Source organism: Haliotis asinina, chromosome 13 (genome assembly GCF_037392515.1).
Source record: "Haliotis asinina isolate JCU_RB_2024 chromosome 13, JCU_Hal_asi_v2, whole genome shotgun sequence".
Taxonomy (NCBI): Eukaryota; Metazoa; Mollusca; class Gastropoda; order Lepetellida; family Haliotidae; genus Haliotis; species Haliotis asinina.
The window spans coordinates 39,871,472-39,886,313 of record NC_090292.1 but is presented as its reverse complement, the minus strand read 5'-3'; the positions used below and the strand labels follow the sequence as shown (position 1 = coordinate 39,886,313).

General features: G+C 39.4%; 1 protein-coding gene across 1 annotated transcript in view; it reads left to right on the top strand.

Annotated features, from left to right (window-relative positions):
* Positions 1–14,842, top strand: part of LOC137260150 (streptococcal hemagglutinin-like) — a 29,036-nt gene that overhangs the window by 7,775 nt on the left and 6,419 nt on the right. The window contains exons 9-21 of the mRNA XM_067797848.1: positions 4,652–4,749; positions 5,712–5,780; positions 6,310–6,424; positions 7,064–7,161; positions 7,935–8,003; positions 8,414–8,561; positions 9,700–9,821; positions 10,980–11,115; positions 11,955–12,227; positions 12,537–12,615; positions 13,543–13,606; positions 14,214–14,290; positions 14,668–14,708. Coding sequence (XP_067653949.1) covers positions 4,652–4,749; positions 5,712–5,780; positions 6,310–6,424; positions 7,064–7,161; positions 7,935–8,003; positions 8,414–8,561; positions 9,700–9,821; positions 10,980–11,115; positions 11,955–12,227; positions 12,537–12,615; positions 13,543–13,606; positions 14,214–14,290; positions 14,668–14,708 — 1,389 coding nt within the window. The remainder of the gene's footprint in view (positions 1–4,651; positions 4,750–5,711; positions 5,781–6,309; positions 6,425–7,063; positions 7,162–7,934; positions 8,004–8,413; positions 8,562–9,699; positions 9,822–10,979; positions 11,116–11,954; positions 12,228–12,536; positions 12,616–13,542; positions 13,607–14,213; positions 14,291–14,667; positions 14,709–14,842) is intronic.

Here is a 14,842-nt window from a genome sequence, read left to right as displayed (position 1 = left end):
AAACGTCATCTAAATAAACGATTTGATTAATTATTTGCCTTTTTATCACTGTCATCAGCGACTGCCATGATTCAAAGTCGACCTTTATTGTGCTTATTGTGTTTGTAATAAATAACAAATCACTCATGTCAACACGAGTGGTAAATCACAAAGACGATTTTTCTAAGTCATAATTAAACCAGTCGTAGTACGTTCCCGAATGAGTGCGTGAGTGTACTTTTTCGCCGCTCTTAGCAACATTTCACCAATACTCCGGCGCGGGACACCAGAAATGGGTGGAGAATCGAACCCGAGTCTTCGCTTTAATCACTATGCTATCCCCGTTCTTTTAAGGAAACGGATAACGGGTATTGTTGTTAGAATACCGCTAGGTTGACATGAAATTACTGTATTAGCGCTTAAAATTCGGCCGGTGAAATACTATGGTTTTCCAAACGTATATATTTACATCTTTGCCTCCGGGTTACACGAAGAATGTTCAAGGGACGCTACTCCAATATGACTCGTCTCCTAGAGGTCGCAATTTCCACGCGAGCTCTTTCGAGCAGACGACGAGATACAACAGCTTTACTATCTAAGTGCTATTTTCCTCAAGCATAACGATAAGTTTTTAATTAAGATGTTCTTATAATGTTCAACTTTACTGTCAGCGTCACCCTAGATAACACATTCATTGTTGCGATAGAAATAATACAACTGAAACATTTTAGAAACTGAAGTCAAGCAGTATGTCGTCACACATGGCTTGTACACCGTCACGCACGAAGAGATTGCTGTCCTCTTTATTTCATTAGAGACCGGCGAATTCCTCACTAACAGGTAAACTATTAATGGCGACAAACCGAATTTTGCACAGTTACAAGAAATCAACAGGCATAGTAGTAAAATTACAATTTCACACATACACAATGTAGTTCCCCCTTGCAACAAGTAGCGAAAAGTGACAACAAAATAATGATCATTTATTTGGCAATTTGTTTTATTCGCATGTCCAAAACTGTGAGACAAGTCATCAGAGTTAGTTTGTCGATTTCTTGTGATAGTGCAAAATGTTGTTTTTCTGCAGTCATTAGATTTACGTTAGTGGGCAATTCATCAGTCTCAAATTAAATCAAACTGGCCGTAATAGAGAGGTCAAGTGGGTGTAAAGTGGTGCGCGCTGCTTGCAGTGTTAGTTGACTGAAGGACTTCGAATATAGAAGGCGAGCACCCGACCTTGTAAAACCCGTGACGTCGCATTTCCAAATACACTTATATGCTTGGTTTCGTCTGGTGAGTGTATCAGAAGTGACATCCCTTGTCAGTTCCAAACATTGCATAGAAAAATTGTATTTTTAGCAAACTAAAAGTAACACACATCACGGTCGACATGTTTTAAGTGTTGAGTTCATGTATATTAGGTTAGAATTATTATTTTTGATATTCCTACACGAGTGTGTATGAGATACCATTTACCTTACAACGATTCAACACGTACCAAACAGGCGGCAAATTGAACACAAGCCTAGGAAATAATTTTATGATCCCAAACTGGAGTCCACAAGAGATATCGCTTGTTTGAGATCATACGATATCTCCTAGGACAGTAGAGTTTGTACAATGCCCTGACAATGCTATGACATCATGAACTTGATGACATCGCTGCACTGCAAGTCTGATGGTGCTACAGTGTTCAGAAGCGTACTTTTTCAGTGAAAAGAGTGTTTCGTGGTGATTAATAAAATCTCACCATCGTGTCAATTATATCAGCACTCGTTCATCAATATTATGAACGCATGTTGCTATATTTGATATCAGTAGACACGAGGGTGAGATTCTCTATATATGAATGCATAATGAAGTTTTAACTCGCGATACGAACGAAGATCATGGTCGTTGTTACTTACAAGAGACTGATGATGTAGAGGATGACTCTTGGACCGAGGTGTAATATCCCTTGATTCTCCCGGAGAAAGATCTTTGTGTTTCCCCAACATAAGTCAACATAACTATACTACCTGCACCCCGGGGTCGTCAGGTGTAAAATGGGGTCTTCATTTGGCGCGGGAAATGTTCAGGTCTTTAAGTCAGTGAGTTTAGCTTTTCGTGACTGTCAGCAATATTCCAGCAATATCACAACAGGGACACCAGAAATGGCCTGCACACATTCTACCCATGTGGCGATTCGAACCCGGATCTTCGACGTAAAGAAATAACTCTTTAATTAGGTTATCCTTCCGCTGCCTAGGGTTAAGGAGAAGGCAGATTCGCTTTACGTTGTTTTCTTTTCAAATGGTGTCAGTGTCTTCGCGGGAACGTTGCCTTCATTGTAAAAACGACTTTGTTGGTCCTTGGAATTGTCCCCTATATACGTATTGCCTTACTTATGTCGCAGATATTTCACGTGGATTTAATAGTTGTCAAACTCCTGACATAAACCTAGCCGATAAATATGTTAAACTTTTGAAGGTCGTGTCTCAAATTTAAAAATAGTAATTTCGCATTCTCCTAAGACTGTATTCAAGATCAATGTAAATAAATTGAAAATAAACAAAAAATCAATGACTGATCCATGGAATGGCACTGGATGAAACTGTGAACCTATTAAGGATTATACTATGGACATATGCAGGTATATCGTATTACTTTTATCTGGTAACATACTCTACTCAGTAAAGGATTCTTAAATCGAGCATTATCGTGCCAAGACTAAGAATCTATGCGAATTAGGCTACATTCCTAAAATAGAAAGACAAATACTAGTGACATTACGCAAAGTAGCCATTGTGTAGCCCGCTAGTCCGTGGCTAAAAAGAATCCAGTCAGGCCAGTACATTTCCATAGTCACTGTCCCTATTTGAATTTTCATAGGGTGCCTTTATTTTAATATATCACTCTACTACTTGTTAAGTTATAATACACTTTTAAATACCGCAAGATTGGGGTGGGATAATAATGTTCATCATATTAGCAGATTAATGATGAAACTCGTCAATATCCTCTTGTAATCTTTTGCAGAGTTTATACATTCTAATTTTGGACTAGTGAATTATTTTGTGGGATAGTAACTTTCAGGTATAGCTTGCCCGACTGGCTGGCAAAATTTGGAAACTATACTGAACAGCAAAAGAAACGCAAGTCGGGACTTTTGTCACTTTACCACGGACGTTCCATGACCATGAACGCTTTATTTGGAGAGATTTTATTATATTTTTAACTTGCGTTTCTTTTGCTGTTCAGTATATTTCCCACAATGCTTTTATGGATTCTGTGTATTGCCACATTGAACAATATTCCAGTTATATCGCAAGCCGGCGGTTTAGAGACATAGTCACTTCTTTGAATGGTAAAATTTGTGCAATGAACAGCAAGGAGAGTTATATGGATGCACAACTTCTTTAATATAATACATGCGACGTTTCGCTGTAGCTTCTAACATGTTACACCAATGCCGTGGGATTCCTGGTTAGGTATAGCCGTGTCATTGCTTCCAGTTATATGAGAGTCGATGCGTCAAATGTCACTTGAAAAATGGTCTGTTTGCTCACTTTGTTAACCGAATGCGAGATCGATATGATTTAACAACATACTGCCACAAAATCAATAGTCAACGCTAACCACTCTAATGTCGTGAGGTAAGTATGGACAAAGTCCAACCTTCGTATTGATTTCTTGGAATTGTTGAGCACGATCACGTGACTGCCTTCACCTGGATTCCTCAGATAGTGATGTCATAAACGTGTTATATTAATTAACCCATTTATGCATATCGTCCCTTTTGAGGAAGGGGTACTTAAAAAAACAAACAAAAACAAAGGTTTCCCTCCTTCTTTGAAGATAGAAACTTGCAGTGTAGGCGCAAATGAAGCGTAGTAAATGATTTAGTGGTTGAACCATTCATATTACTTGTAGAGTTTATGTTCTTTAAGCATGGCCACTACCAGTGACAAGACAGGTCAATTCGGCGAAGAGTCACGTGCGATATTTTTGTAATGGTCTCTATTTTAATTATGTAAATTCATTCGAATGTTTTTAAACTTTCGTTGTTCAAATCGGAAAGGAAACTGGTTTGTTTTTTTCTATATTCAGTATTCCACTAAAGTACCGTCCCCAAAATGAGTCAATGTGCAGATATGGGGATACATTCATCAACTATATGTCTAGTTCCTCAGAAAACATTTAATGGGATCAAGAATGCCTATGAAATGTTCAGGTTTCAATTTGTTAATTGATTTATATAAAAGAAAAAGAGTCAATTATATGATTTAAGAGGTTGATCTCAAACCACTTATACCTAATATAAGTTTACTCATGTGCACATTTTCCCCGTTTATGGGACGCTCTTTTGCATTCTTAAAAAAGTATGGAAAACAATATTTGGTGATAATATGATACGTCATTCCTTTCGCTGCTTTCTGAAAGAAACAAGCTGACAAACTTGTGATGAAACCGAAGGGCCTATGCATAAATGGGTTAAGAAAACATGAAACAAATCGTCTTGGTCCGTATTTTTTCGGGTAAGTGTTGGACCACATTCAGCGAGCCAGTTTGTGAAAAGCTGTATGTTTTCCTGATATAACAGGTCAGCAAGGCCACAGAAAACTGACCACATGGGGCGGGTATATATCCACACTTATTAATATATAATCATTATCCATTGTGACTTTTTCAGCAACAACAATAAGAACTGGAAAAATAAAGTGCAAAAGTTGTCCAATCATCAAACAGCCATCATTATGCCAGAGCGAGACAGAGTGTGGGCCTGACCAGGTATATCTCGTTCTCTCTTTCTATGAAGTTGTCACCGATCTTAAGTAAAATAGGCTACCGATATTCAGTTGATTAGTCAACAACCAGGTTTAAATACAAACATGATTTATCCCTCCTCATCCCCATGTTCCTCAACAGGCACTAAAATTCTTTGTTAAATGGAGATCCACCTGGTTCCGTTGTTCCAGCAGCACAGTGGGAAGTGGGAAGACATGTACAGTATCATATACTAATTAGACTGAATGAGTATGATTTTACGCCGTTGTTTAGAAATATTCCAGCAACATCATGTTTGGCGACACAAGAAATGGGTTTAACAAATTTTACCCGGGTGGGCAATCCAATCGGGCCTCCAGAGTGACCCCTAGATAACCCCTCTGCCCCTATTAGAGAGAGAGAGAGAGAGAAAGAGAAAGAGAGAGAGAGAGAGAGAGTGAGAGAGGGGGAGCTGTAGGGGATGGGGGTTAATTCTTGATGTCTGTTTTGACAATCATCTTGCGTCACTAGGTTGACTAGAGTCTTTCTGGTCATACATCAGTCACCTTTCAAGAGCCATTACTGTGCTAACAACTATGGTCATAGGGAAATACAAGTGATGACGCACTCTCAAAACACTCCTTATTACCATATAAGCATTGACTGAATCCGAAATATCTTCCCCTTTTCCAACTCTGTGTCATAAATATAAGTTCTCCTACTTTTTAAAGACTATATTTATAGACTATCTTTATAGATAATATTCAGTTCAGTAGTTTCTAGCAGTTCTTAAAAGGCTACAATCATTATTTCAATGTAATGTTTAGAATTGAAGACGATTATAATATTTTGGAAACACATACACATAATGTGTATGAATGCACTGATAAAGACGTATATGACGTGTACATATGTTTTACTGTGTTTCACTTCAACTGTAAAAACGCCGCACATTGTAACATATGCTCGTATGTTTTCCTTGACAGTATTGTTCAGTGAGAAAACTGTTCCAATTCGGACTCGTCTTCTACGATCTTGGATGTAAAGAGAAAAAGGTAATTATTCAGCTCTCAATGACTTTTCAGATGTTTCATAGATGTCGATAACACATGAAGCGTACGCTGAGTGAATTTAATTTTATGCCGCACTTAGCAATATTCCAGGTTATGGAGGCGGTCGAACCTGAAACGCTGATGTATCCAATAATCTCAAAGCACGAACATACACCAAATTTCAACAAATATTATTCAGACCAGGAACTGATTCGTGAACCTGAATTCATTGGAGCCATCGGAATTTGCAATTTCTAACATGATATTAATACTCAGTTGTATGTCAGCTATATGGAGGCGGTCAGGTAAATAACCGAGTCCTGGACCATACAATCAAGTAATCAACAACAGGAGCAGACATGTGACCTCCTCTACTCTTTATTATTATGATCAAGGTATGACTGAAATACGGTCGATATAACTTTAAATTTTAACTCAATCAATCACTTTGTTATGATGATGCACGTCTTGTCAGTGTCCTCCAGCCCAGGCGCAATGTTATCCGTCTCCATTTGTACTAATATTCTTCCAGGAATGCGTTGGACACATGACGACTTTGGGTGAAGACGGGATCCGCTGTTGTGATGAGGACCTTTGTAACGCTAACGTGAATCCAGTAACTGAATCAAAGTCATCTCTTCCACCAAGTAAATCATAAGTATATCAATTATAATACTGCTCTCAAAGATATAGAGGCAGCAGATAATTTCCTTTAATAATCATCCGTGGAAAATAATTATGACTGTTTCCCAAATCTACAATGTTATTACACTTCGCATGATGCCATGACGACATGGTGTTTTGTTGTTATGTCGTCACAATGCTACAAGGTATTAGACCTTGAGTGATCCATAAAAATTTCTATCAGATAATAATTATGTTGGAGTGTAATAAACAGACTTACAGAGTACCAAACCCATTCAGTCATGTACCATTTTTATAAAACTCGTGAACGATTTAGTACCAAATTCGCTTTCGCTCGTTGGAACCAAATCATTAACTCGATTAAAAATGTATTACAAGGGTGGTCGTTTAGTATCATAGCTTAGTATTCATAGCTATATCATGCAATTACACAGTAAATACACTTTCTTCATCTTGACACTATTGCAAGCGCTGTTTTGCAAATGTGAATGAGTCAATGAATATTCCATAACATCAGCGCTACTGGCTCCATGTCATGACGCATGAAATGGATGCATGGACAATGCGGAACCCTAAGTGACAGAGTCTCAGCACTTTATCTTGATTTACGATCGTTATCAGGTAACATTTGACACTTGCAGCAACTACAATCAGAACAGGGAGTCTGAGATGCTGGAATTGTGGGATCGTTCCCCAGCCATCTTTTTGTCAACAGAAAACATACTGCGGCCCTGACCAGGTAGGGCTAATTCGCCCTGTATAAGCGTTACTGATCCGTAACATGTGTGATCTTAGGTGCACTGGTAGGCTTAATTTGGTTAACGGAGTAGGGAGGTTGCCTAGTGGTTAAAGTGTTCTTTGTCACGCTGACGACTCCGGCTCCATTCTCAACATCGGTTACCGTATAATATGTGTTACACTGTACAATTTCTGTTGTCCCCCTCCGTGATTGCTGGAATATTGCATCGTAAAGCGAGACTCACTCACTCTATCTACAGTTCAAAGTTTGCAGTGTTTGAATTTACAACGTGATCGATAGTGAGCTAGTCACTGCGGTTAATGTCCCTAGTCACTGTGGTTTGATGGCGTGGCCGCAGATGCAGACCATAGTCGATAGTGAAATGCCATTTGCCGTCATGGTTACCAAATGGCACACTCTAACGTCTTATTTAGGTTATTATAGATCACACGTGGACATGAATAGAAATCGTATGTATATTTACTTTGAGGACTCACGTTATTTGTTTCGCAATTTTTCATAGTAAGTGAATGAGTGAGTGAATTTTGTTTCATGGTGGGTGCACCAGAGAATGGGCTTCACACATTGCACCGATATGGGGAATCGAACCTGAGTCTTAGGCGTGATGAGCGAATGCTTTAGCCACTAGGCCGTCCATCCGACCGCAGCTTTGCATAAGTAAACAACATTCTCTTTATACGATTTTAGGGTGCTTGACCTAACTTTTAACGACATAGCCTATGCTAACAGAGTTACAAATTTCTCCTCGCCAGTATTGCTCAGTGAGAAGAATGTTTCAATTCGGAGTGACCGTCTATGATCTTGGATGTGAAGAGAAAACGGTATGTAATCAATAGTTGGTGACTTTCCAAGTGACCCCTTGATAACGTGTGTGAATGCATGAAAACTGTATTTGTGGAAAAGAAATATTTGGTAAATTATTCATTCTGTAAAGTCCGGAATGTTACGGTTTGTCTTATCCTACGAATAGATTATCACTGATCCCGTTTCTGTTTTGGTATCATAAAACATAAGTGACCAACACGTCTTAATGATATCACACAAAGGAATTACTCTCTATTCATAACCCGTGAGGATGCAGCCTAGAATTCATCCTCAGCAACCCATGCTTGTTATAAGAGGCGAGTAACGGGATCGGGTGGTCAGGGTTGCTGATTTGGTTGACACATGGCCTCGTCATCGTAAGTGGGTAGATCGGTGCTCACTCACCCTACGTTCGTATATCTACCAGGAGTGTGTTGGCCACATGACGACTTTGGGTGAAGCCGGGATCCGCTGTTGTGGTGAAGACCTTTGCAATGGCAACGTGAATCCAGTAACTGGGACTACAACTCCAGCAGTTACAGCTCCTGCAACAAACTCTTCTTCTCCTCCACTCAGTAAGTCCTGACATATATTTACTTGAAAAATGATTGCAATTGTCTTCTTCATTGTTAACTGGCAATCTTCTAAATACTTGCTTGAAAAGAAAGTTTATGCCAAGATTCGTCTATTGACAAGACATAGGTGCATGTACTGGTGCGCTTACTGACACCCGTTTATAGTTTGCGTGTTTGTTGTTTAACGCCGCCGACAGCAACATGCTGTCTTTATTGAGGCTATGTGTAAATATCCAGACAATCCAGTGATCAGCAGCATGATAATCGATCTGCATAATTAGGAGCCGATGACATGTGTCAACCAAGACAGAAAGCCTGACCAGCGGATCCCGCTAGTCGCCTCTTATGACAAGGATGCAATGCTGAAGATCAATTCTAACCTACATCTTCAGTATTCTTCACGGATCCCGTTAGTGGAACTGGCCAAATGACGCACCTGTCGCAGTTTAACATGCATGTCCACCTCAGCCACAAAACACAGGATCGGCCTTTGTTTTATGTCCGTAATTGCGAGCGCCAGTTTGGGCAACAACAAACAGTGTTAACGTCATTTTGCTTGCGCAATCGAGAATCGAACCCGTGACCTTCAGTTTTCAGTGCAGATACTCTGTCCATTAGAACTACATCCGCGGTGTAGTGGTTAGAGTGCCCGCTCTAGGAGCGGAAAGTCGCGAGTTCAAACCCCGGCCTCGTCATACCAAAATATGTTAAAATAGGATACTTGTTTGTTCCTGCCTGGTGTTAGGTATTAATGTCGCCAACGAGGATAGGTCGGCTCGGATTCAGTATGAATGTGTCTGAATGGGGTCTTCATGCATAACTGCTCGAACAAATAACCATACATACACATGCATGCATGCGAGTTGTCATATGAGCGAAATATTCATTGAACCCCATTTTACCTCATCCCTGTCAGCTAGACAACAAATGGGGGTTTTGTGTTATATTAAAGTCAAATGAGTTCTTTTGGTTAAAGGTATTTTCCGGTTTGCACAGGAGTGTCTCTTCCGCTTCTAAGGTATTCGCAGTTGAAAATTGAACATCTCTTTGTTAGAAATATATTGACAGGATGCACTTATAGTTTGATGGATAATTAATTGTGTAATTGCGTTCCTGAAGTGATGCATGTGTGTTGCAGTGGCTCCTAAAATATTACACACAAACGAGACTGCTGACGTCATCTTGGGAACAACTGTTTTCCTGGTGTGTGATGTGACCGGCAACCCTAAGCCTTCCGTCACATGGACATATAACAAAACGGTAGGAGAGGTCATCAATTAAGAACAAAAATGCGATATTTTTGCGTTTCGAAGTCTAAGAGGTCACAGTGGACCTAAGTCGTACTATTTTGTGTTGAAGCCTTCAAGTAGTCCCTTCTGTCAACACAGCATAGAGTGCACGCATGAGTGGTGTTAAAGGCCGTTTTAATATTGTTAAGTTTCGTTTTGTTATCGCATTTACAAAAAGGAATTGATCTACCTAATACATTTTGAGGCACATGCTTTGTACATTGTTAGGTATTGTTTGTTGCTTACAATTGGAAGTTCAGATCAGTAACTGAGATTGTTAGTGGCCGTAACCTCAAAGGGGGTTAAAGCATTGTAAAACCATGGTCCTTTGGAGATGCATAAGTCATAAAAGATTCAAAGTCTATCTAAATCTATCCACTGAATAAAGAATATGTGTCTTTTTAATGTATGGCTGGATGTGTAACAGATGGCGGGGTGGTTTAAATCCAACTAGGATCCACGCGGGAAACATATGTACATAAGTAAACTTAACAGGATTTTTAAACGAAGTGTTTTTGTTATTTTAATTTTAGCAATAATTTCTTACAATCGCCAACGGCTGGGGGGGGGGGGGGGGGGTGTGTGGGGGTGTGTGTAAATCCAACTAGGGTCCATGTACGTAGCAAAGGTATTGTAAGTCCCCATGGTCCCCAGTGTGGTGATCTACATTCAGTTGTTGACAAACCATTGCCTGCTTTTACATTATACTGTCATTTAGAGTTTTCGATTTAATTTCTAGTTTTAAGTGAATATTTGTGATACACTAGTAGTTTTAGCTTTCCTCTTCTTCTTCAGGCCTTTGTTTCTAATGTTATTGATCTATGATAGATTTAGTTGTGTTATGGCTGACATATGGCCGATGCGACGATACATCTTAACTCACTCACTCACGTATATGTGAGAGGGGCAGTTGCTCTTTTCACATGATACATTGCTCTGTTGAAGCTTACCATACTAGTGACGGGGCAGTCAAGTCGGTGGTATATACTCTGCATTGCCTAATGCTTTCATTGTCTGTTTTAACGTCACAAAAAGGACAGACTAGCAACGATATGTTGAAATTTGAAGAAGTAAGATGTTGAAGTAAGAAGCAGGTGCTGGTTGAATATCCCATCTACCTTTTTAACAGCTGAGTCCTAACGCCCACCCCAGAGGAACTGCGCTGGCAATATCGTCCGTAAACGAGAAAAATGAGGGACTCTACAGATGTGTTGCTAACAATACACTAGGAACCGCGAAGGCCATAGTCCGTCTGCATGTCACAGGTGACTACCAATATCTTGTCACAAAACTTTGTGCGGAAACATATTGCATGACTGGCGCACATGCTGGATATGTATTGATCAATAACTTTAATGATCGGTTAAAGTAAAATTAAAGAAAGAATACGTCATCTATAATCTGTCTGCAGTGAACACGTACCGATGAATTTCACTTTATCGACAAAAAATGAATTTCAGATTGTGAATCCTCACGATTTCACCTTGCCAACTGTAATGGAGTACGCGCAGTAGTTGGAAAAGTGAGACAAATGCACGTGCGGCACGTGATGAGCGTTAATTTAGATCACAGTTTGCAAAATGTCCGCTAATCATGTGGCCCTTGTCTAGCCAAAGTTCATCAGGACCACGTTTTATGTGGCATTTTTGTTCGTAGGGACCATTAAATGATAAGACTGCAAATGACCCAGGTAGGAATTGAATTTTGTATTGATAGTTAAGTTAATCTTTGAATGTTATCTTAGTACTGAACAGACCTCTGATTGTTGTCCACTCGCGGGTCTTGTCGACAAGTGAAACATTTTGAAAGGTTTCTTTCCCCGATATAATCCATCTGCTTTCAGAAACATATGTTGCCTCAAAGTAGTCGCTCTCGTGCTTACCGAAAGCTTCTATCCATAACTTAAAATGTCTGAAGTTTTTATTAATTTTATCCATCTGTAATTGACCTTTGTCATGTTATGCAAGGTGGTGGAAGTTTGCTGAACATTGTCTAGAGTGCAACAACATGACTTTTTGACAGTGGAATGAATACCGACATTTGCCCATACAGTTAGTACATTTTTTTAATGTCAATTCATTGTTTTTATGACTTTATGTTTTAGAACCTGTTTCTGTGAAAGGGGATCCTGGCATAGTTGTCATCAGCCCATTGACGAAATTTGCCAACCTGAAATGCGCGGGAGAAGGGATTCCCCAACCATCAATTACCTTGAGTAAATATGGCGAAGATATCAGCGCTGATAAATCCTATCACCATATCAATCTTTCCGAGATACTGATCATGGGGATCACGGAGGCCAACATGTTGAAGTACAGCGGTGTCTATGTTTGCAATGCTACAAATGGTAAAACATCAGCTACAGCCAATCAGATAGGTAAGAACTGCCCTTAACATTGATGACTGTCCCTTTAACTTCATTCAACAATTTTGAAACCTGGTTTGATACTAAATCTGTCACGAGAATTCTATACTTCTGTGAAATACCATGTCATTAGCTCGTTTAATACAAATGGTATCATACGGAAGGTATTTTAGTATCCTCTATGTTTTGCCATACTGATGCCTAGTTGGCTAAATTGCCAACGATAATGCTAACCAAGCTAATTAATGCATGAGAGACTGTCAATAGATATATTCATGCAACATGTGGACATGTTGAACAAATATTGTTCATGTTGTTCAGTTGCGGTCAATGTAACAACGCCAGTCGATGGACAGGTTCCGTTCAACAATATCAGTACCACACCTTTAAAGGCATTCCAGTAAGTAAACAACAATGCACGCATTCATGTAGATGCATGTGTCCTCTGGGAAATCTATCCTGGACAATTATTCGAAACAATTATCTTAAACAGGTATTTCACTGGTTGTAAACCAGACTGGTACCTACGTATTTTAAAGGCTTTCTTCAATGTCCTCTCATGAGTGTAAGTTCAGTTTTATGCGGCGCAGAGCAATATTTCATCTATATGGCGGCGTTCTGTAAATAATACGTCTTGATCAGATAATCCACTGATCAACAGTATGATCATCGATTTACGCAGCTGAGATACGATGACATGTGTCAACCAATTCAGCGACCCTGACCAATCCTTAAGTCACCTCTTGCGACAAGCATGGGTTATACTGAAGCACCATTCAAGTGATTTGATTCAGCCACATGCTTTATCTATATTTACGAGAAATCATATGTTTTTGGAGGACATTCTTGCCCTTCATTAAACGTGCCATATTATTAAACATTATTTGTCAGGTGATATTGCTGTAACGACTTTCTATTGATCTAAAATTTGGACAGCACATAGACGGATCTCACCATCCACTTGCAACCATTCGTGTACACAACAAAATACAGTTGTGTCACCGCATGAAGGAATCTTTTCGGTCATGTATCACTCAGTATAGAATGGTGTGTGACAACATATTGTGTGTAGGAATGACTTACAGGAATAAGTAAAACTGCGTACAGTCATATGGCGTCTAGCCACCGTGGAGCCCAAAACTTCAAAACTTTGTGTTGAAATAACGGTTGTCTGGAAGAAACATCTTGTACTGTGTATATTCTATATTATATATGTAGTGATCATCTCGAACTTCGAATAACGCGAAGTATAGGCCTATGTAGCGACACATCAGTGGTATCTTGAATGTTGAAGAATATGTTGATATTGTTTGTATGTGTGCTTCAGTGCTGTATGTCCATCAGGCCACACAGGACCAGACGGATCTCTCATTACCCGCAAGTTTACCCTGGTAAGATATTAATAGTCGCAATGCCTGACTTACGGTGTGCATACTGTACAGGCAATATTTGTGTTTGAAACTGATTTGAAGCACACTGGGGCGGTGGGGTAGCCTAGTTCGTTCGTCACGCCGAACACCCGGGTTCGATTCCCAACATGGATACAATGAGTGAAGTACATTTTCTGGTGTCGCCCGCCGTAATGTTGCTGGAATATTGCTAAAAGTGGCGTAAAACTAAAACTCACTCACTCACTCACTCATTGTATCATACTTCTTCCAGTGTTGTGCTTATCTAGCCATGGACATTTCACTCTGTGCTCATTCACCACATCATGCTTGATGTATAAATATCTGAGCCGAAACATCGATTTTGTACAAGAAAGAAGATGATCATCCATATGGAACTATCACTTCTATCGCTTACATCCTGAAAGCCCCTCAAAACAGCATATTTCCAATTACTTGCATTTACGTATCTCAGAATATCTTGGAATAACACGATTCGCCTGAGTGATGTCTTTTTCAGCTATACGTCTTCACACTGCATTTTCGTAGAGAGTAATGATACTCACATTTGGTTTCAGTATTGATAAATGTGATTCTGTTTAACTTTCAGGATGAATTTATATGTCCCTCAGCCAGACAAGTGGGTGTCATTGACACAAATCCAGGCCCGGTAACTTGGCTCATCGGGTACGGTAGTTTTTGCGGTGCTAAATCTATCCAATCCGTCTGATGCGTTCCCAGGCTTTGACCGTAACATGGTGCTTAATCTGATGTACATTACACATAAACTGAAAATATTGCAACTACAAAATTTTCATGTGCTTACTGTCTTTTTGTATTGTAACTGATGAGTATTCCAGTCACCCAATGTCTGGTCGTAGTTATATACTCTTTGAAAGGTAGAGGAATGATGGAATACAGCTCGATAGTTCATGTGTCACCTAACTGTTATTAAGGTGATGTCGATTTAGAGCATTATTCGCACAAACATTGGACTATGGATAACAAATCTACATCGCCATAATGTTTCAATCAAAGAAATTAATATCGAATATTATGTTTAGGCCCGACGGCAAGGCACAGTTTGTGAACGGGTCTGCCATTGGTAATGTAGCCTGAATATTTTATTATGAAAATCAAACTGAGATAAATAAAGCTGCAACCAGCTATATCTTTAAGTCCACATTATCACATTAGAGCATTTATAGTATATGTTGAACTGTAACATAATTTGAATAA